The sequence below is a fragment of the Thalassophryne amazonica genome, chromosome 12, assembly GCF_902500255.1.
Source record: "Thalassophryne amazonica chromosome 12, fThaAma1.1, whole genome shotgun sequence".
In the NCBI taxonomy this organism is placed as follows: Eukaryota; Metazoa; Chordata; class Actinopteri; order Batrachoidiformes; family Batrachoididae; genus Thalassophryne; species Thalassophryne amazonica.
Genome location: NC_047114.1, coordinates 57434022 through 57457627, shown reverse-complemented (window position 1 = coordinate 57457627; position 23606 = coordinate 57434022). Strand labels below are relative to the sequence as shown.

The following is a 23606-nucleotide window of genomic DNA, read 5'->3' as shown; positions in this document are numbered from 1 at the left end:
TACCATTCAAAGAGGCACCTTTTTGAATGGTATGTTCCAGCTTTCACCTCATGAAATATTCGTACCATTGAATTTAAACATTCATTATTTGTATACTATCAGATGTTGAACCTCTGTAGAGTTCTGACTCTGTGCGCATGGCAAGTTGTAATGAGAATGCTGTTGGAATTAAATGATAACTCCTTATGTTAATGAGAAGTTACTCTGCAGGGCAGGAAAAAGAAATAAAAGATTGTTACAGCAGCAAGATCCTATTTAAGCTAGAGATGGTGCAGACATAGCACAGAAATGTAACAATGTTCCCATCCTCTGTCTGCCTGTTTCTCCTTCTCCCCCGAGTGAGGAGTTGCACAGTCTGATGACCTGAGGGACAAAGGAGTTTTTCAGTCTGTTGGTCCTGCACTTTCAAAGGAGCGGTCTGTGGCTAAACAGACTCCTCTGGTTGCTGATGACAGTGTGCAGAGGGTGACTGGCATCGCCCATAACGTCTGTCCAGCATTCTCTTCTCTGCCACCATCCCCAGTAAGTCCAGCTTCATGCCAACCACAGAGCCGACCCACCTCATCAGTTTGTCCAGCATGGATGTGTCCTTCTCGGATGTGGTGCACCCCCCCCCACCAGCACACCATGGTGCAAAAGAGGACGCTGGCTACCACTGACTGGTAGAACATTCACAGGAGTTTCTGGCAGATGTTGAATGACCGCAGCCTCTTCAGGAAGTACAGCCTGCTCTGTCCCTTCCTGTACAGGTGGTTGGTGTGGGTTGTCCACTTCAGTTTGCTGTCCAGCCACACACAGCCCAAGGTACTTGTAGGAATGCACAGCCTAAACCTCAGCTCCTTCGATCAGAACTGATCGCGGTCTTGGTGTGGACTTCCCAAAGTCAATGATAGCAATAGGCTGATGAAATGGTGGGAATCATATGAAGCATTCCTCTTGTATTGAGTATTGTTGTTGTTGTTATGATTATTTATTAGAAAGTGGAAGAAACACAAGATGACTGTTAATCTCCCTCGGTCTGGGATTCCATGCAAGATCTCACTTTGTGGGGTAAGGATGATTCTGAGAAAGCTCAGAACTACACAGGAGGACCTGGTCAATGACCTGAAGAAAGCTGGGACCACAGTCACAAAGATTACATTAGCAAGACATGATGCTGTCATGGTTTAAAATCCTGCAGGACAGCAAGGTCCCTCTGCTGAAGCCAGGGTTAGGGTTAGGGTCCAGGCCCGTTTGAAGTTCACCAGTGACCATCTGGATGATCCAGAGGAGGTATGGGAGAAGGTCATGTGATCAGATGAGACCAGAATAGAGCTTTTTGGAATCAACTCCACTTACCATGTTTAGAGGATGAGAACAACCCCAAGAAAACCATCCCAACCGTGAAGCATGGGGGTGGAAACATCATACTCTGGGGGTGCTCTTCTGCAAAGGGGACAGGACGACTGCACCGTATTGAAGGGAGGGTGGATGGGGTCATGTATTGTGAGATTTTGGCAAACAACCTCCTTCCCTCAGTAAGAGCATTGAAGATGGGTCATGGCTGGGTCTTCCAGCATGACAATGACCCCAAACACACAGCCAGGGCAACTAAGGAGGGGCTCCGTAAGAAGCATTTCAAGGTCCTGGAGTGGCCTGGCCAGTCTCCAGACCTGAACCCAATAGAAAAATCTTTGGAGGGAGCTGAAACTCCAAACCTGAAAGATTTGGAGAAGATCTGTATGGAGGAGTGGACCAAAATCCCTGCTGCAGTGTGTGCAAACCTGGTGAAAAACTACAGGAAATGTTTGACCTCTGTAATTGCAAATAAAGGCTACTGTACCAAATATTAACATTGATTTTCACAGGTGTTCAAATACTTATTTGCAGCAGTAACATACAAATAAATTATGAAAAAAAAATATACATTGTGATTTCCGTTTTGTTTTTTTTTAAGATTATGTCTGTCACAGTGGGCATGCACCTAAGATGAAAATTTCAGACCCCTGCATGATACCTAAGTGGGAGAACTTGCAAAATCGCAGGGTGTTCAAATACTTATTTTCCTCACTGTAAATTTATGCCATTAATATCTGAAAGAAAATGCTTTTGACAAAATCTACAGATTGTATTTCTATTTATGTCCAGAGATCAAGGATCCACCATGTAGAGTTTATTTATATCCAGAGATCAAGGATCCAGTGACCAATTTCATATTTATTTACTTTAAGACTCAATAAAATGTTGTTGACATAGAAAACCTGTAAAGCCTACTTTTAGTACACAGAAAATTCACAATAGGTATTGATAAGGGATCGATAGATAAAATCTTATCAGTACCCATCCCTACAAATAACATTAAAAATAAATGAACAAATAAATACAGCCAACACTGCTCCAGTCTGCACACTGCTATATTCTTCTATGCCAGTCTGTGGGACAGCAGCCTTAAGCACTGACAGGCAGAACTTCTAACGTCTAACAAATCAAATAGCGCTGTGGGCGGTGCATTGTTACAAACCAGAAAGCAGCAACTTTACTTTAAAAAAGTGGTATGGGCAAGCAGCCCCTCAGTGCCTGAAGTCAGGGGGCATTAGCTCTGTATGGTGGGTACTTCTCACACATCATTGGGCCTTTGTGAAGTGGAATAAATTAAACAAATTTAAGATTTTTAATGTTTTGTAAAGCACCAGTCACAATAAGGAAAGGTATGAGGAACTGAATCTATGTCCGACAAAAGTAATTTTCCCATCTGCAAAATGCGAATCTTGTCAGCTGTAAGTCCAAGTCCATCTGAAAGTTTAGTGGATATCAGGTGGAGAACTTTGATGCTGCTTGTGTGTGTTTTTTTTTTTTTTTTTTTTTTGCCATTTTGTCCTTTGCAGGTCATTTATTTTTCCTGCTGTTGCCCACCTGCCATTCCGATTGGTCAAAAGTCCAGCAAGTTGAGAAATGACTGGCACAGTTAAGTGCAGCTCCATGTCTGGAAGAAACAGACTTTGCACTCTCTTTTTTTGGTCTCTCTCAGCAAGGTGATGCAGTGGAGCTGTTTGAGTGAGGAAACATAACTTCATGCTTTCAGAGCTACAAACTCTGCTCAAATGCAGTATATCTGTCTGTAAACTGGGAAAATATTTCTGCTCAGCATAGAACTTCATGTAAATGCAACGCCATCTGTCCATTAGTGCCCCAACTCCAGGGGAGACTGAAGTATTTGCCAATGGACAAAATATTTAAATACATCACTAATCCTTTTGCTCTGTCCACCATTAGTGTGACTGGGACTTAATAGACTGTAAGAGCCACATTCACATTCACAATACATTGATTTTCACACTGGAAGACAGCAGAATGCCCGAAAAGGAAACCTGCCCCCCCAGTGAAATTTTGTTTCCTTAAAAAAAAAAAAAAAATGTTCAATTTGTGATGCAGGAAAAAAGGCCAGACCTATTTGTGATAAACTTGATTTCAAGCAAATGTAAACAAACCTGCTCCATTCGTTACTATGTCGAAAACCACGGGGTTTACTTACAAGTTGACTAATATCCATTTTAATGTAAAAGTTACCTTAGGTTTGTATACTGGCTGAAAATGCTGTTACTGTTTTTGTTAACTTGGCCTGCTTGCTTGGACTGTCAACAGGGCTGGTTTACAACACAAATGGGGCACACCTGCTGCTCCAGCAGCTTCTACTCCAACAGGTGGAGAAATCATGGGTGTGGAAATCATCTTTTTTTTTGGCTTTAGCTTTCTGGGTATATGCTGTGTTATGTGTTAGGTCTTTGGTGACTGTAATATAGCACCATGTCCTTAACATACTTGCTGGCCTTTTTCCCCAAACACAGAACATAGACTGGACAAAGGCATGTATGTTTCTATGCATTGCAGGTACACTCCATACCTGCACACCATCATCGTCATCATCTTCCTGAAGTGATGGGGGCAGAGAATTCACCTCCACATCATCAGTCACTGCCAAGTCTCTCTTCTTGGAATCCTTTTTAGCAGCACTAGCCCCGTCTTCAGTCTCCACCTTTTTACTACAAGACAAAACAAAAGCCAATTTTAGGTTCTGTGAAGAAACAAGTGGCTAAACACAACAGAAGACCACTTTCATATAATCTCTAGAACACAGACTGCCAGGTATTTATGCATGTGTATGTATGCCCGAGTTCCAGAGCGGTCCCCATGTTTGATTTACCCATTTAGAAAGCATTAGTCTGCCTCAGGGTCTGGTACACAGGGGGTTAATATGATGAAAGACTTGAGAGAGAGAGAGAGAGAGAGAGAGAGAGAGAGAGAGAGAGAGAGAGAGAGAGAGAGAGAGAGGAGAGAGAGAGAGGAGAGAGAGAGAGAGAGAGAGAGAGAGAGAGAGAGAGAGAGAGAGAGAGAGAGAGAGAGAGAGAGAGAGAGAGAGAGAGAGAGAGAGAGAGAGAGAGAGACCTACAGGCATTCTCTAATCTCTGGCATGGAAAGAGAGAGGAGCTGGCTCTATCTGTGCATGCACACACACACAGCACCCTCCTCCGACTCTCACACAGCTTCTCTCAGTACTCAATTTCTTCATTAAGATGACTGTTCAGAAAGAATACTGCTATGGAGTTTAAAAAAAGTGAGCTTATCAAAGCTGTAATAAGATATTCTGAAATCTTTCACAAAACAAAACACCACACTATCTGACATGCAAGAGTTGTGTCTACTTTTCCTTTACTGGCTTTAGACTGTGATGTTTTCTCGCTCTCCTCGTGCACGCTGCAGCGCTGTATGCCTCTCCTCAGTGTCGCTCACCCTTTCTCTCCCCGTTGCCCTCCCTCCTGCTCGAGTCTACTCGCAAAGTCTCTCACCCCATCTCTGTCCCTGGGGCCCTTCTCCTTTCATCCTCATGCCAAGAGCAATCACCATCTCCGTGGTAACGGCTGGTCATGTGACCTGCACCTGTTCCTCTGGCTGGTCGCCACACGCTGGAGCCATCTGGCCACACACACACTTGACTGCCTTCGCCCCTCTTCCTTCCAACTTCTTCATAGCCTCTTTCCTTTTCATCCCTCCTCAAACTCTCCTTACTTAGCTCATCCTTTGAGTTTTGTTATGCATAACTGCTATCTCAGTTTTGTAACTGTGCACCAACCAATCTCTTCCTCTTTCCACTCCACTTTGCCCAAAATGGCTCAAGTATTTTAATTAAATAAACATCATTCAAAAGCAAAATCAAACAATAAAACATCACATAGCATTAAACAATAAAACTACGGGGGCACAACTTAGTCAATGCAGGGGGAAAATGGTTGGACTATTCAGATGCTGAAAATAAATTTGTTTTTCCTTCCGTATTTTACAGACTACGAGGGCTGTCCGTAAAGTATAGGTCCTTTTAATTTTTTTCAAAAACTATATGGATTTCATTCATATGTTTTTACGTCAGACATGCTTGAACTCTCGTGCGCATGCGTGAGTTTTTCCACGCCTGTCGGTGACGTCATTCACCTGTGAGCACTCCTTGTGGGAGGAGTCGTCCAGCCCCTCGTCGGAATTCCTTTGTCTGAGAAGTTGCTGAGAGACTGGCGCTTTGTTTGATCAAAATTTTTTCTAAACCTGTGAGACACATCGAAGTGGACATGGTTCGAAAAATTAAGCTGGTCTTCAGTGAAAATTTTAACAGCTGATGAGAGATTTTGAGGTGATTCTGTCGCTTTAAGGACTTTTCACGGTGCGAGACGTCTCGCAGCGCTCTCAGGCGGCGTCATCAGCCTGTTTCAAGCTTAAAACCTCCACATTTCAGGCTCTGTTGATCCAGGACGTCGTGAGAGAACAGAGAAGTTTCAGAAGAAGTCGGTTTCAGCATTTTATCCGGATATTCCACTGTTAAAGGAGATTTTTTTAATGAAAGACGTGCGGGCGGATTGCAGCGTTGGCTCGCAGCCGCCGCGACGCTCCGCCACAGGAAAAACACCTCTGTTGGAAGACTTGAGGAAAAGTTGGAACATCTCCAGCTGATAAACAATTTCTCATATACTCACTCCACTGAAAGCCATCAAAAGCCGCCTGGATTTTACAAATGGTTATCAACACGGAGGTGTTTTTCCTGTGCCGCCGCGCCGCGTCGGCTGCGTCCCGACGCGCGGACCCGTCCGCACGTCTTTCATTAAAAAAAATCTCCTTTAACAGTGGAATATCCGGACAAAATGCTGAAACCGACTTCTTCTGAAACTTCTCTGTTCTCTCACGACGTCCTGGATCAATAGAGCCTGAAATGTGGAGGTTTTAAGCTTGAAACAGGCTGATGACGCTGCCTGGGAGCGCTGAGCGACGTCTCGCACCGTGAAAAGTCCTTAAAGCGACAGAATCACCTCAAAATCTCTCATCAGCTGTTAAAATTTTCACTGAAAACCAGCTTAATTTTTCGAACCATGTCCACTTCGATGTGTCTCACAGGTTTAGAAAAAATTTTGATCAAACAAAGCGCCAGTCTCTCAGCAACTTCTCAGACAAAGGAATTCCGACGAGGGGCTGGACGACTCCTCCCACAAGGAGTGCTCACAGGTGAATGACGTCACCGACAGGCATGGAAAAACTCACGCATGCGCACGAGGGTGCAAGCATGTCTGACGTAAAAACATATGAATGAAATCCATATAGTTTTTGAAAAAAATAAAAAGGACCTATACTTTACGGACAGCCCTCGTATATGTCACACCTGAGTATTATTCAAATCTGAATAAATGCTTCATGAAGAGGGTAGGGAAAAAGAAAACCCACATAAGTCACAATGTTCTACAAATTGACATTTATTTATTTTTTTAACTGGTGCGATTGCTTCATACAACAAGAAGCTAAATTAATTTAATCTGGCATTTATTTATTACTCAAGCATGACATTAGTGAGCAGAAGCTACTCTGTAGTTACTGTATGACGCACAAACAACTCAAGAGTAAACTGCTTCGCGCGTCTACCTCACTAAATGCAAAGGTGTACATTTTTTAAAGTTTTGCTTTAACTTCACCTAGTTGTCCTCTCTGCTGTTGTAGCTGTCCCACAAAATGCAAACAAGTGGAGTGACGAGTAGTATGAAGATTATATTCTCTCTCTCTCTCTATTTAAGAGCATCTTTCAGTTTGAGAGCATGATTTATAAATTTTATTCATTCACTATTTACTCGAAGCATCTTGTTTTATGGAAATTGGCATGCCGCTTAATGGCGCATTACTGCCACCCTTTTTGCTCTGTAGTGTGAATCACAATACCTCTTTCAGATCTGTATAGAGGAGCATCTTGCTACACATGTAAATAGTAAGTCTTGTGGCCATAGATGATAATGCAGTATTTTTCATCTACAATTTACAAGACCAGAAAAACAAAGAAAATAAATTAATAAAGAAATAATAAAGAAATTAAAAAAATAGAAAAGAATAACTAACCTTGTGATTTATATTCCAGAAAACAATTGCTGTCTTTTGGTTGCCGCTATATGTTCAGGTTCATCACAGTGAATCCAGTACAGACCTGCATTGGGATTTGGTGCAGGTTTTAGGTAAGATGCAATCCTGACCCACCAATAAAACTTCAGTTTTACTCAGAGAATCCCACATATCCCCTGGTCTACCGAATAGGTCTCCCATCCAAGTACTCATCAGGACCCAATCTGCCCAGCTTCTGAGATCTGACAGGATCAGGCGTACAGAGAGCAGAGTGGGTACAGTCTGTAAGATACAGTAATCCTGGTGAAAATTAACTGCTTGGCTGATGTAACTGTGAATGTACTGAGCACAGAGATGGACAGCCAACGAGACAACCCGAAATAACACAAAAAAAACAAAAAACAAAAAAGGACAGTATAGAAATGAGCGGCAGGTGTTACTTTGTCTCATTTTCCCTGCAAAAAAGGTCTTATTAAACGGTCTTCAGGGCTTTCCTGCAGGTCTCATTTCTGCTTTCATATGTGTCTACACCTGTTTTTGCTAGGCTGCTGAGTATGAGCCTGTTGGGATGTGCTCCAGCTAGGCTAGATTTTGGAGGGCACCGCTCCCACCCCAACCCTCCCCTCCGTCTTTGCCCTGCCCTCCCATAATTTGCCCGTTTCCCCTGCACCTTTACAAACTCAAGCAGCAGGATCAGTATTTTCAAAATTATGTCTGTAACCAGAAGTAAACCTGTAACTGTATTTGATCAGTGGGTCACCAGGTTCACCTTTATTTGAAAGCTGGTGTATACATTTCCAAACTTTACCACCTGTCAACGACATAAATTTTTCGTCTCACCAGAATGTTCTGTTTTTTCCTGTGTTTGTGGCTGAAACAAGCAATTTAAGTTGAAAATATTTTCAGAAATATCAGAGCAAAGAGGAGAACACCTTACTGCCAGTTCTCTCTGTCACACATACTCCTGCTGTTGCTGCTGAACGCCACAGCTTTCAACAAAAACAGTCAGACTTCAAAATCCAACATCTAACATTTTTGACACTTACTGACATAAATATGGACATGACTAGGGATGGGTATCGAGAACCGGTTCCTTTTGGGTATCGTTAAGAAATTATTCGATCCACCGACATCAATAAGCTTTGTGCTTAACGATTCTGTTATCAGTCCCTCAGAGTGGCCGTTGTTTTGGGGGGTGTTTGTCAGGAAAATTATAATTTCTACTACTTCTAATACTTCGATCTATTGCTTCATTTATTCTTTCTTTCTTTCGCTTAATTTTCCCCAGCTAAAACCTAAAGAGCATACGTCTGTGAGTATTATTTACCTTTTCTATGTTAAACCGACCTGTTATGGTCTTCTGAAACAGTTGATAGATGTATTTTATAACTTAAAAACGGGAGCGATGCTAACACGTTAGCATGTCTATGGCATTTTCAATGTTAAAAGTTAGCATTAAGCAGTTGCAGCTGTCTTCACGTTCGGGTGCATTTGTTTTCAAATTGTAATATTTCTTAAATTTATTTTTGTTTATATATTAATAATCGAATGATTATTATATACAACATATACTTATTATATACAATTTTAGAGAAAGAGACAAAAAGAACCTGAATAGAAACAACAGAAAATATAAAAGCAACTAATAATGAACATACGAGGTCTGTTAGAAAACTATCCGACCTTTTTATTTTTTGCAAAAACTATAGGGATTTGAATCATGTGCGCTTGCATCAGCCAAGCTTGAACCTTCGTGTGCATGCGTGAGTTTTTTCATGCATGTCGGTTGCGTCATTCGCCTATGAGCACGCTTTGAGTGAGCAGTGGTCCACCCCCCTCGTCGGATTTTTATTGTGAGGAAAATGTCTGAACGATTTGGAGCTTTGCTGCATCAAATTTTTACAGAAACTGTGAGAGACAGCCAGGTGGAAACCATTTGGAAGATTCAGACGGCTTTCAGGGACGATTCTATGGGGATCGCACAGATTAAGGAGTGTTACAACCGGTTTAAAGACAACGCACAATGGCAGAGGGCGCGCCGTGCTCTGAGCGGCGATGGACAGGCTGAAACGACCAGATCATTTCCAAACTGAAGGCTGTGTTGATCTGGGATGTCGTCTGACTACTACAGAAATGGCAGAAGAGGTGGACATACCACTTTTTCGGCACATTCCACTGTTATGGGAGTTTTTGTCATGAAAAGACGTGCGGAGGAATTCGTGCGTCGGGACGGAGCCGCTAATGGCGCGGGACAAAAGCAACGCCGTGATGAAGCCTCACAGGACATGTTGTGGCATGTCCAGCTCGTCCACAATTTCTCGGATAGTCACACGATTGAAAAGCCACGGAAAGCCGTCTGAATCTTCCGAATGGTGCAAGAGCTGGGCATGTTACAACATGTCCTGTGAAACCAACACGGAGGTGCTTTTGTCACGCGCCATTAGCGGCTCAGTGGCGAACTCCTCCTTTTGTGCGGATTAAAGTTACTAAATGGGACTCCTGTCTTGTTGCAAGAAAGAAACGAGAATCGTCCTCCGTTCTGTTCACACAGCTCCAAACGTTGCGCGGCTCTCTGATGAGTCAAGTTAGACGTCCAGAGATCAAGGATACAGTGACCAATTTCATATTTCTTTACTTTAAGACTCAATGAAATACATAGAAAACCTGTAAAGCCTACTTTTAGTGCAAAATTCACGAGGTATCGATAAGCAGAATCGATAATGGCATTGATATCGATAAAATCTTATCAATACCCATCCCTAGACATGACACTTCCAAATGTATTTTTGCTATGTAGGCGTTTGTTGAAATGCTTTCCATTTGCAAGATGCATTTGTTTTCTTAAAAATCGATTTGTTAAAACTTCTCAAATTAAACATCTGCACTCCTTCTGTCATTTAAAATAAAAAGCACAAAAATTTCGAGTTTTTTAATGTGATTAGCGTGATGTTAGGGAGACAGAAGCAGCTTTGTGTCCATCGCTGTGCTCCACCTGAAGCAGGGTTGCTAACTATTAAAAATAATTAAATAAATAAAATAACTAAATATCACAATCCCAACATCACACGCCTTTGATGCCTGCCCTCTGTGGCAAATTCTGCATACAGAAGTGCCCTCGATTCTTGCTTGCACCTTGCCACTTTAAAAATCTGGCTGAAACGCTGCTGGGGTACTGCAAACTCAGAAGATTTGAAAAACAAAATTCATGTTACACTGTTCAACTTAGAATTCTGGTCGTTAAGCATGTCAAAGAGTCAGCAACAAGACAGCAGTTGCTGCAAGTGTAAAATCCCAAACTGGATAAAGTAAGCCTGACAAATAGATTTCTTGGCCAGTTGGGATGCACAAGGATAGTAATTTTGTTATTTGATAAATGGTTACTGTCAAGATAAGTGACTGTCTCAATAAGTGCAATACTCACCACATACACACTGCTGATGGCTCAGTCAAGGAAGTCATTAAAGCCCAGATCTAGTCTTAATCTAGAACAATGGCAAACCCAGACACTCTTCATTCAGTTTCTCAAGTGCTGCTATCAGCACACCGATTGATTCCATAAAAATCACATTACTGCCCGCAAAGTCAAAGTCATTGAACTTTTTCTTCAGTACCAAAGCCACTTAAACCACTGAACTCCACAACATTTCCCAAAACCCAGTCTACTCACACAACGAACAAAACACAACACAGAACACATCTCTGCTGAACGACAGAAATATCAAACATCAGAGACTCAGTCTCCACTCGATACAGCATTCAAAATACCTGTATACAGGCCAACTACATTGTCCTCCAGCTCAAGTAGTTTACTCATATAAACTTTGGAGAATGTTCACAGAATCACATATGGACTTTCTGTGAAGTCACCCTTTCACACAGACACAATGGGAAATTATCTGTAGCAAATGCATTTAGCAGAAACACTCCTTTTGGTTTAGGTTTGGGGTGGCGTCGGAGCATGCAGGAAGCGGGACATGATGCAAAACGTACAGTGGTGCGCACAGCTAATCAAAACGTTAGCTGCGATAATCACTAATCTGCTAACTGAAAAGTTAACTTAAGTTAACTGCTGAACTGATAAACCGCAAAAACTTTTAGCGGAAGTTACAGCTAACCACTAAAACCTAGTTTACACATAGACGGTTTTGTCGGCGGGCAGTACGTAGACCGAAGTTCGTGGTAGTTCCGGCTGTTTTCGCGGTGGAAAGGGGCGGAGCATTTCGCTGGCGTTTTGACCGCCGTACTATCCGCAAATACGTGGACAAAACGCCGCTAAATCCGCCGAATAAAGCGGCGTTTTGACGCCGTAGCATCCGGCACACGTCAGGCAACGGGGGTTAATACCAGTTCTATCCTTTACAATCGCAGGTTAAGACGCGCATGAGAACGGCGATGTTCTGCTGCCGCCGATAATGCCCTGTGTACCGCTGGTTAATACCCATGTTTTTATCCAGGCAAATCCTGCGTTACTCCAGGATCTTTTGCATATAGGCACCGCCCCCAGAGTATAATAGGCTGAAGCAGCAGGAATACATGCCTCTGTCACTGCAGGGGGAGGGAGATCATCCTCAGCCTTTTCTTCTCCTTCCTTTTCCCCTCCTCAACGTGTTGCTCCATCTCCACCACACAGGCCTTCCCTCTGCTTCTGAACCAGACCTCTTGGTAAGTCCTTGCTGCTGCCAATTTTCTTTTAGGAGGCATACTGGAGTTTCTCTGCAAAAATATCTGGAGCTGGCCGCGAGTGCATGCAGCGCGCTAGCGTTTTTATACTGACCGCCGCCTATCGGCCATTTGGAACTGCGTTTTAACCGGGAGGTGGCGTTTAGAACGGCATACTGTCAGCTAGTGCCGCCGTTTTGTCTGCCTCTGTCGCCAGTTAAAACGCCGTTGAGGAGGCCGATGCGGGCTCTATCGCCATTTTACACGCCGTTGGTTAGGGATACAACGCTGGCCGCCAATTACGGCGGTGTAAACTGCAGCACTACAGGAAGTGGCAGGATGAAACGGTGATTAAAAAGTATCAAACGCCGTTGTTCGCATTGTCTCCGTCGTCACGCGAATTCTCCGGGAGCACTCCCGCAATTATTCGACATGTTGAATAATTTTCGACGATTCCCGGTAATGTCGGAACTAAGCCACGCCCCCTAGTGCCGGCATTACCAACTGCATTTGATCCTTAAGACGGCCAAAAACTCTTCCGGGACGCTTCCGGGAGCTCTTACCGTCTATGTGTAAACGGGGCTTAACTTTTAATACTGTCAGCTACTGATAAGCCAGTTTTGAATTTAAGCACCACTGAGGCTTCTCCTTTAAGAGATATGTCATATGTGTGATAGTCTCTCTGTAAAAATGACAGAGGTAGCATTAATATCAATAAACTGTCTGGAATTAGTTGAGTGAAAAGTGTATTGCGCTTCATGTCTCCTCCACACTTTCTGCATGTTAAAAGTAAATTAATTTTTCTCCTTTTGAGGCAACAGTAGCCGATTTCCTCCACTCTCTTCTGTTGGGGGAGGACTGAGCTCACAGCCATCTGACTATTGCAAAACATGCAACAGGCAGTGGTGGGCACAGATAACCAAAAAATTAACTTCGATAACAGATAATCAGATAACTGAAAAGTTATCTTCGATAAAGATAAAACAATAAACCACCCAAAAATGTATCGAAAGTTACAGATAACCGATAACAGATAAATTCCAATATTATCTCTGGCACATTTACAACTACTAGTAAAACAAATTTAACAGCTTCTAATAATATTAAAAATAACAACAGACCCAAACAATAAGACCACACATTTTTCTTTCAACAGTCTGCCCCTGCTGGAAACTCTTGTTTACTACAGCGCACCCAACACAGAGGCACCCTGAGAGCAGCCGTAAAGCCAGCTCTTTATCAATGACAAAGCTCCGGTCACGCGGAGGTCTTGAAATATAAAATCATATTGAGTTATGGTGTTGATTTTTAAATAACATTAATACCGATAGAATAACTCCATTAATGTCAATTCTGTCATTTGTACAAAGTTAAAATATAACATATATCTTTTAATGTTGAATAATGCACTAATTCTGATGTTTTATAACAAAGAGACAGATCGCAAAGGATTCTGGGTAAACGTGCCTCTGCTAAACACTGATTGGTTCAGTCATTCATTATGTAAACCAACACGTTAATGTGACGTCTGTCGTTTGTTGGTGTTTAAATCTGCTTTTGTAAAATATTCCATTTTTTTATTTGTTAAACAGGCATTTTTACGGAGCACTGGAAGTGTCATCGCAAATTTTTTTGCATCTGGAGAGAATGTGCGCATGTTTGCTCACATTCTCTCTTTACAACATTCATTTGATGTTGTAAAACGTGCTTTACAGTGTGCGAGATGATTTTTCATGCAGGAATTTTTTGGACCAAGTTTCAGGTTAATCGTGCGTCCTGCATCGTGTAGTGTTCATGGAGTATCAAGCTGTGGTCAACATCTGACGACCACCTCCTGATCGCCGATTGTATGGTCGAATGAGAATCAAACCTGTTTGATATATTATTGTGGTCAGCCGTCGTGAGGTTATCCTGCTTCTGAAAGCTACAAGCAGCATCCAACCGTTCGCACTCTGCCTGTGCAAACACTGCAGAGCTGTCTTGTAATAATATTATTATTATTATTATATTATTATTATTAGGGCCCGAGTAGGCAACGTCCTACGAGGACCCTATTGTAATTATTATTATTATTTTGTAGTTGTTTTGTTTTTAAACTTCATTTGTAAAAAAAAAAAGCCATTTGCAAAGCAAAAAAGTTGATTTGACAATCATCTGACATAACCGGGGTCAAAATAAATAGAACACTGCCATCTACTGGTTCCCAGACACTGCCATGAAAACTACTGGCCAGTAGATGCTAGATGGCAGTAGAGGCTTTCAAAACAAATTCTAGATAATCCCTGTCTGCTCACATTTAAAATGCGTGGAATTTAACAAACGCAATTAAAAAAATCAACGTCTATAAATGCAGAGAATATATTCAAGAGAGTTTTAGGCACTAGAGTTTAATGCTGTTGTCCGTGGAGCCTGAACACAGTGTCTGAAATGCATTTGTCCTGTCGTGACGTACTGAGATTACATTATCCTACCCAAAAATGCACTGTGGGGCAGAGCATCTGCTCACAAAACCTTAGAAATGAGCACATTACTTTAAAACTAAAACATATATCTGATATTTTTACTTTATGAAACTTCAGACATGACAGTAATTTTAAATAACTTGTCCAAAATTAGTTTGGTTAAAATTTGTAAAATTTAAAAAAAATACTAAAAATGCATGGTAAAAATGCTTGTCGCTGTTCAGCTTTGTTTATCGGTTTAAAAGTTATCGGATAAAAATTAATCGGAAGATAATTGGTCCGACAATGGTTTTTAAAGTTATCTAAAAAGATAATCCGATACTGAAAACATTATCTTCGATAATTATCTGTTATCGGATTATCGGAAGTGTGCCCACCACTGGCAACAGGTAAGTACTAAAATGTATGATTTAGATTCACTATGCCAGCAAAAAAAAAATAAATTTAGCGGACTGAAACTTAGCGGCGCTATATTTAGCGGAAGCTAAGTGGTCTGCTGATGGTTTTCAAAATTACCTGAAAAGCAAAGAGAGTTAGCTTTGCTAATTAAGAGTGGATTAATGGATCTGTGTCCACCACTAAAAACGTATGCGGTGAAAAATCATTCTTTGTTTCTTGAAATTACCCCGCAATCAAATATTGAGTATGTACTAACATTGATGAGTACACACTACCTAACCATGGCTGTAGTACGTTGTGGATGTAAGCAAGTACCATATTTTTTGGAGTACAAGTCTCATTTTTAAAAAAACTAGTTTGGGAAGGCCCGCAACTTATATTTCACTGTGACTTATGCCTGGTTCACACAGCAAGATAACTACGCCGATTTCTGACCCAATCTTCCCTTCCGACAATCGTAAGGATGCCCCGACTATCATGAAGGCTCTAAAGATAATCTTTCCATTCCTGCTGTGTGTGGTATGTTAAGAGTGCTCTAGTCTGCTCAGAAGAACATTGGGACTGCTCACCTGCTGTCATGATGAGTCATCCTGCACTGTATTATCCATCAAACCACACCCATCCACCACTAATGATAACAACACTGGTGCCCAGAAAGAACAACACGCATATTTCACATACAAGTGTTGACAAGTGCCGTATTTGAAGGTAGGCCTATAGACACACGAAGCAGAGTCTACCATGTTGTATACTACAAACAAATCACCACTACACACAGGCACACAGATAGTGAAGGGTGTGGTAGTGCAGAGCTGAGTTATTTATAGATGTACTTCCTTAGAGAGGTAGACAGAGAAAAGGTGAGTGCAAGTCTATGTCAGGGAAAGGAGGATAAAAAGAGAAAGGTCAGAAGAAACGCAAGCTGACTGGACAAATTAACTACCTCATAATTTCAAACAGGCAAATTTCCTGGACAAATAAAACTAGCTTCCCTAAATAAAATAAAAACTAAATAAAACGCTTCATTTCCCTCACTAATGTCAGGCATGTGCATTATTTTTAAATAAATGGAAAGATTATACAAATGATTAAAAAAACTAACCTATAGATATTGAGCCATAAGAGGAAGGAAAACACTGACCTGATGATCTGAATCAAGACTAATCAATTATCACTTTCATACTGAGTAGCAGTTTATGTTAAAGGATTAATTTACATTGGATTTAAAATAAATTGGAGGACATAAATGCAATTTGGTCCACATTGACAGAGTATCCAATGACCAAAACTGAATGCATTCTACTCATTTTTATTTTTCAGACAAGGAAGTGCTTAATTTTAAGGCTTACACCTTCAAACAGAAAGGGGAAACTGTATAAATCTGGGACAGTCCATTAGAACATAGGCAGAGGATATTTAAGCATAAGTAAAGCATCTTTTAAGATTTTTAAACCACTTAAAAGACTAAAGTCCAGAAAATCCTGGCCCTACTCTTGACCTCCAGTGGGAACTTGGAAATCAGGATTTAGAATTCTACAGGTACATCTCAAAAAATTAGAATGTCATGAAGAAGTTCAACAATTTCCAAGTGGTTAATGCACTTGGATTCAGTTCAGAAGGTTCCGGGTTCAAATCCCACCCCTGCCACATTTCTCCATGTAATGTGGAGTTGTGTCAAGAAGGGCATCCGGCGTAAAACTTGTGTCAATTCAACATGCAGATCCACCTTGGGTTTGCTGTGGCGACCCCGAGTGCAAACAAGGGAGCAGCCGAAGGGACTTACTATCACAAAGTGACAACGTTATATATTCTAGACTCATTACAAATAAACTAAATTGTTTGGAGAATTTCATTCTTTTAATTTTGATAATTATGGCTCTTTCTCAATTTTTCTCAAACTAGACCATTTCATAAGATCAATCACAAAAAAGTACTTACGAGATCCGGCTGAAAGATTCTGCCTACAATGCAATTATTTCAATAACTAGCAAAATATTGACATGAAAGTGGTACAACAATAATCCTGTACTTATTGGCGATCGCTGCACCAAGTGTTTTTTTTTCCTGCAATGTGAGGCATGTGTAGAATTGCCTTCAATGTAACATGCATATAGTAGCCTGTATAAAATGGTGAAGTACATGGATGTGCATTTGAAACAACGTGAATGCCTCACGGCGGAGGATGGGCATCTGCGGACAGTCGGCAAAAGAGTGTCGTCTATGGTGATGCCTATGTGGATGTCATGACAGTCAGGAGGTGGGCAAGGATTTGGAAGAGTGAAAATCCAACCATGAAAAGTCTGCATGACCAGACCCATACCAGGCCCCAATAAACAGGCACAGAAGCACAGGATCAAGTGCGAATGTGATGGTGTCGTCCTCACAGAATTTTGTAACGCTGCAGCAATGTCGACTGACTGATGTGGAAACACTTTGCAAAAGCTGTGCTTGAAGCAGGTTCATCCTGGGAAAAAAATGCAACTGCATCTTCAGCATGACCATGGTGGCACGCACGCACGCACACGCACACGCACACACACACACAAAAAGAGTTGACTAACAAGGTGCACTGCACCCGTCGTCCAGTCTGGATCTCGTGCCTTCTGACTTTTTGCTTTTCCCAAGCTCAAAAACCACCTGAAGGGACATCATTATATTCATGATGTGGAGATGCACGCAACTGTGCATCATTGGTGCCAAGAGAAAACTTGTACAACAATGGTGCAATCATGTGGAAAGTGAAGGCGACTATGTGGTAAAGCAATAACACTTGAATGCCTGGTCAAACAATGTCGACGTCCACTGGATTAAAACTCTATTAACTGAACCAATAATTTGCATCACTTTTTACCAAAATCAGAGCAACTTTAGTTTTTGACCTCTATACACACTGAAATTGACCTTTATCAACATTCTTAGTGTTTTTAACCAAAGAACTCCATAAACATTCAGTCATAGATGGTCCAAATTATACCTTTTTGGAATCTTTGTGATCAGACAAATAATGTGGTATAGTATACAAATAATTAATGTTTATGAGTTCAATGGTACAAATATTTCATGAGGTAAAAGCTCTTCATTCTTCCAGATGTCTTACAGCGGAGTGGATTTGTGTGTGTGTGTGTGTGTGTTACAAGAATTATCACCATCAATTGGTGCCTTCAAATCGTCGTCCGTCAGCAAAACAAACAAGTTATGTTTAGCTAAACGCCACCCGTTAGTGTGAGCGCATGCAGTGGTCAGGGCGTACAATAGTAAATTTCATACAGCACCAAAATTGCAATGGAATTTTCAATGAAACAACGGCAAATGGTACGAATAATCCATGTCACGTGACATACAACCCACCAATCAAATGACAAGGATCCACTTAGCAGTTATATTATTTTCAATATGATTGAAGCATCTTTTAATTTTGACCCCTGTGTAATTGTTAAATTGACCTCTACCTGGACTGTCTATTAAAACTTCAAGTGGCCATTTGTTTTGTTTTTTTTGTTTGTTTTTTTAAAGTGGTGCTTCTATCACCATTTGAAGGATTTCTCTGTAAATATTCTGTTACCTACTGCACTATATGTAATCATCTTGTTAGTTATTCAAATAATCATGTAGGAGGCAGAACTTTTCAACCGACCCTTGTATAATACGGAAATATGTAGCTTCTGAAATGTGTGTTCTTTTATGCACACAATACTTGGCTGTAGCTATTTTTGCATGAATGACTATCAATGTAGTGTGGCATGGAGGCCATCAGTCTGTGGCACTGTTGAAGGGTTATGGAAGCCCAGGTTGCTTTGATAGCAGACTTCAGCTCACCTGCACTGTTGAATCTGGTGTCTCAGCTTCCTTTTGACAATACCTCATATATTCTCTGTGGGACTCAGGACATGCCAATTGGCTGGCCAGTCAAGTAGTAACACCATGGTCAGCAAAACCAATTAGTAGTAGGTTTAGCACTGTAGGCAGGCACCACATCCTGCTGTAAAAAGAAATCAGCATCTCTATGAAGCTTGTCATCAGATGGGAGCATGAGGTGCTCTAAAACCTGGGAGATGGTTTATTTGATTTTTCCAGAAATTGACTGGGGTTTTGGAAAAGTCACTTCTTCTGAAATGTGTTAAAAATACAGCAATTTAATGTTTCCCCTACTGAAGTTAAAACAAGATCTGTGAGCAACCTTACTAAATGATACTCCCTGGACTGCCACACTAGTTGCCTGCATACATTTTATGTCAATGGTGTGGTATGTATCAATGGTGGCAAATCTTTTATGACTAAAAACCTAAATGATCAAACTGGTCAATTTCTGTACTGAAGAGTCTAACAGGTCTGTTTATACATGTAATTGACAATTATGATCCATTTTTAAGAAGTACTAATTATCCCCCGCTTAAGACATGAAACTGGAATAACTTTTCTTCATGCATATTTTCACAAAAATGGCTTAAGTGCCTTTGTTGGCAAGGAAAGGTTTACTGACCTCTACTTCATGGAACATGCTGTGATCTTTGCAGAAGCAATGGATAACTGGACTGTAGCCCTTGAGAAGCCGAGTAAGTGATGAGAGTACCTGGCTGTGTGATTGTCCATGAGTAAGACTAAGATCCAGGCTTTCAATGACTTCTTGAACTCAGCCAGTCTTTGGCCTATGAGATCAAGTGACATCTCGGAAAAGCACAGAGAATCATGAAGTCATTGAACACAGGTGTATGGTGGCATATCTTCAGAATCACAATATTCTGAATCTTTGCAGGAGAAATACCAGTCCAAGTCTTTAGGGAAGTGGTGCTTCCCATATAACCATATGGTTGTGAGACTTGGATGCTAGCCAGTGACTTAAGGAAACAACTGGATGTTTTTGGTTTTAGGTTTCTACGAAGGATCCTTGGATCCTGCTGGAATGACTATTTATACGAGTGGTCACTTAGAGAGACTTAGACGAGGTGTATCACTTGCATTGTGAGGGAGCATCACCTACGATATTTTGGGCACGTGGCTTGTTTCTCTGTCCCCCATACAACTCATGCATGCCTGAGAGCCTCAGTGACTGGCAAAGGTCAAGGGGACACATAATTTTCACTTGCTGCAAAACATACTGTATTTTTTGTTACTAGCTTGGGAGATTATATACTGAAAATATAAAGTATGTTATTAATAATAGTGATTATAATGACCCTTTATATAGAACTTTTCCAAGAATCAAAGCACTGAACAACACAAAAGCAATTTCTGACGTTCGCCAATCTGGATCCAGATCACCTCCAAAATTTAATGGAGTAAGTCACCATCAAGTCACTCAAGTCATGAATCAGCAAATCCCAAGTCAAGTCTCAAGTCATAATCGCCACCAATTGTTTGCAAGCTGACTTGAGACTTGACTTGGGACTTGCAGATTCATGACTTGACAGTGACGTACTCCCACCTGCCAATATGTATCTGTAGTGCAAATTTGGTGAGAATCTATTAAGTAGTTTTGACATGATCCTTCAAAGAGTATATAAAGTGAAATCTTGATCCAGAATCCAGATTCAGATCACCTCCAAAATATAGTGGAGTCGTTCATACCCCAATATCTATCTGTAGTTTGAATTTTATGAGAATCCGTGAAGTAGTTCTGATGTAATCCTTCAAAGCATATATAAAGTGAAATCTTGATCCAGAATCCAGACTCTGATCCAGATCACCTCCAAAATTTTATGGATTCTTCCATGGCCTAATATGTATGTGTTGAAAATGTCATCAAAATCTGTACAGAAGTTCTGACGTAATCCTGCTAACGGTAATCCTTCAAAGCCTATATAAAGTGAAATGTGAATCTCAATCCAGATCCGGTGTCACAGACAGAACAGCCCCTGTAAAAATTGGTCCACCCTTCATTACGCATGCATCATTTAGGATCACAGCAGCTCATCTGAGACTGACTCTCTACACCCAAAGTGATCAAAGGGAACAATGTGATTACTAACCATCAGATGACAAAGTAAAACCTCTTAAAAATTTCTAAAGTCAGTTTTAAGCAGAAACGAGGCTGTTTTAACCCTCTGGGGCCGACACCGTCGCATACGACGGCTGAGTACAAGATTTACTAAATTATAAATAACTTTTTAATGATATGAGATAGAAACTTTTTTTTTGCTGAAAAGTAAACTCCGCGGACTTTCGAGCCAGCCGTCCACCATTTTTATACTCCTCATAGAAACTGTGATGATGTGCACAATGTGAGTGTCCAATCTGAATAGGTTCACCGTCACATGGTTTTCCAATATCCAATCGTAGGGCCAAGCAGTCTCACATGGTAGGCCAAAGATTGTTAGGAGCAGCGATATGTTACTCTTGTGAATGTTGTCTGAACAGCCCTCTGGCTGATGGCTCCATGAGTAAAAGCGCAGCGTTGCGCATGAATGAGGGGAGGGGTGTTAACAGGGCCTCAAACTGTGAAGATAGGTTGTTTACAGTGTGGGAACCACATTCCAAGAGGGAGTCAAACTCCATGGAAGTAAAAACTTTGTGTTGAAAGACCTCTTATTTCTGACTGTAAACCTTTATTACACTTAGAAAACACTATAGCATATATATTCTGAAAGTACAGGTTATCCTGAAAAAAAAAAAAGAAAAAAAAAAAGAAGAGACATACCACTTGATTGTGGGATGCAGGGTGAGTTTTTAACAACAACAGTAAGTCTGTTCGGCTGCTCCCTTGTTTTTGCACTCGGGGTCGCCACAGCAAATCCAAGGTGGATCTGCATGTTGAATTGGCACAGGTTTTACGCCGGATGCCCTTCCTAACGCAACTCCACATTACATGGAGAAATGTGGCAGGGGTGGGATTTGAACCCGGAACCTTCTGAACTGAAATAAAGCAAATTAACCACTTGGCCACCACCCTTCTACCACCCTTCCTTTATGCCAGGCGAGTGAACTGTCCAAAAAAAAATGCCCTCAGACCCGAGAGGGTTAAGCAGAATCAAGGAGATAATGTGTGAGTCGCTACTGATGCTTTGAAATGACGGGGGCGCAGTGAACACTGCAGCTAGCAGCTCGTCTGGCTCCGGCGCTCTGATCGCTTCCTCTGTCTTTTATTATGAAATAATGCTGAATTTATGTGGAAATGATTGTTGTACAAAAGCTTCAGACATCTGTCACTGAGATAGATGATGACTGGACTGCACTTTTAAGCAGAAACGAGGTGATAATCGGTGAACCGCAGCTGATGCACAGAAATGGTGCATGTGCAGTAAAGGCAGGGCAGACCAATTTTTAGGGGGCCCGTTCGGTCAGCAACACCGGATCATCTCCAAAATGTAATGAGTTCTTCCTTGGCCTAATATGCATCTGTGGTGAAACCTTTGTCAAAATCTGTGCAGTAGTTTTGATGTAATCTAGCTAACAGGCAGACAGACAAATAAATAAACAATGAGTTTATTACATCCTTGGCGGACATAATAAACTCTACTAGTAAAAGAATGAAAAAACCAGTAATGAATGAATGAATGAATGAATGAATGAATGAAAACTGTTTATTTCGAACATTTGATACAACAACAATTACAAGATAGATCAGTAAAGACAACAACAAAAAAGTTCCTACTGTGTACCCAACATGTCCGAAAAGGGGTAGGGTGAAGCATCAGCTTATTTATCCCTACCCCTTCTTCCCCACAACCAGTAATACCCTTTGCCACATATACACAGATTCCTACACACCTAAATCGATATCAATATATATATATATACATATACATACACATATATATATACATACACACATCAACATACATACACATATACATACACATATATACACATATACATATATACACATATATATACACAAACATAAATATACACCTTCACATACCTACTTACATACAAAATACTATATATTTACAAGCCGAAGCAAAAAACAAAAACACCCTAACCCTCATTACCCTTCCTCCTCCCTATACCCAGAAAAAAACATATTTTTGTACCGCTGTTTGAACTGGTTCATGCTTGGACATTGCTTGAGCCCCACTCCCAATCTGTTCCACATCCTCACCCCACAGACAGAAATACAGAAACCTTTTAATGTTGTTCGTGCCCACTGATGCTTTAAATTAAATTTCCCCCTCAGACTGTAATCCCCTGATCTGTTAAAAAACATATTTTTAATATTTGCTGGAAGTAAATTGTTTATTGCTTTATACACAATTTGTACTGTTTGAAAATGAACCAAGTCTGTGAATTTTAAGAATTTGGATTGTAAAAATAGTGGATTTGTATGATCTCTATAGCCAGTATTATGAATAATTCTTATAGCTCTTTTCTGCATTACTGATAGTGATTGTGTTGTACCTTTATAAGTATTACCCCATACCTCTGCACAGTACTGTAAATATGGTAAAACCAGTGAGCAGTAAAGAATGCGGAGTGAGTTGTGGTCCAGAATATGTTTTGCTTTGTTTAGAACTGAAATGCTTCTTGACAGTTTACTTTGTATATGTTTTATATGAGTCTTCCAGTTTATCTTATCATCTATTATCACCCCCAGAAACTTATTTTCATGTACCCTTTCAATATCTACCCCCTCAACTTGTAACTGAACCTGTATGTCTGTATTACAATAGCCAAATAACATGTATTTTGTTTTACTTAAGTTTAATGATAATTTGTTTCTGTCAAACCATATTTTCAATTTTCCCATTTCTATAC

General features: G+C 40.9%; 1 protein-coding gene across 1 annotated transcript in view; it reads right to left on the bottom strand.

Annotated features, from left to right (window-relative positions):
- chd7 (chromodomain helicase DNA binding protein 7) overlaps positions 1-23606 on the bottom strand; it is a 174418-nt gene that overhangs the window by 92589 nt on the left and 58223 nt on the right. The window contains 1 exon segment of the mRNA XM_034182411.1: positions 3881-4019. Coding sequence (XP_034038302.1) covers positions 3881-4019 — 139 coding nt within the window.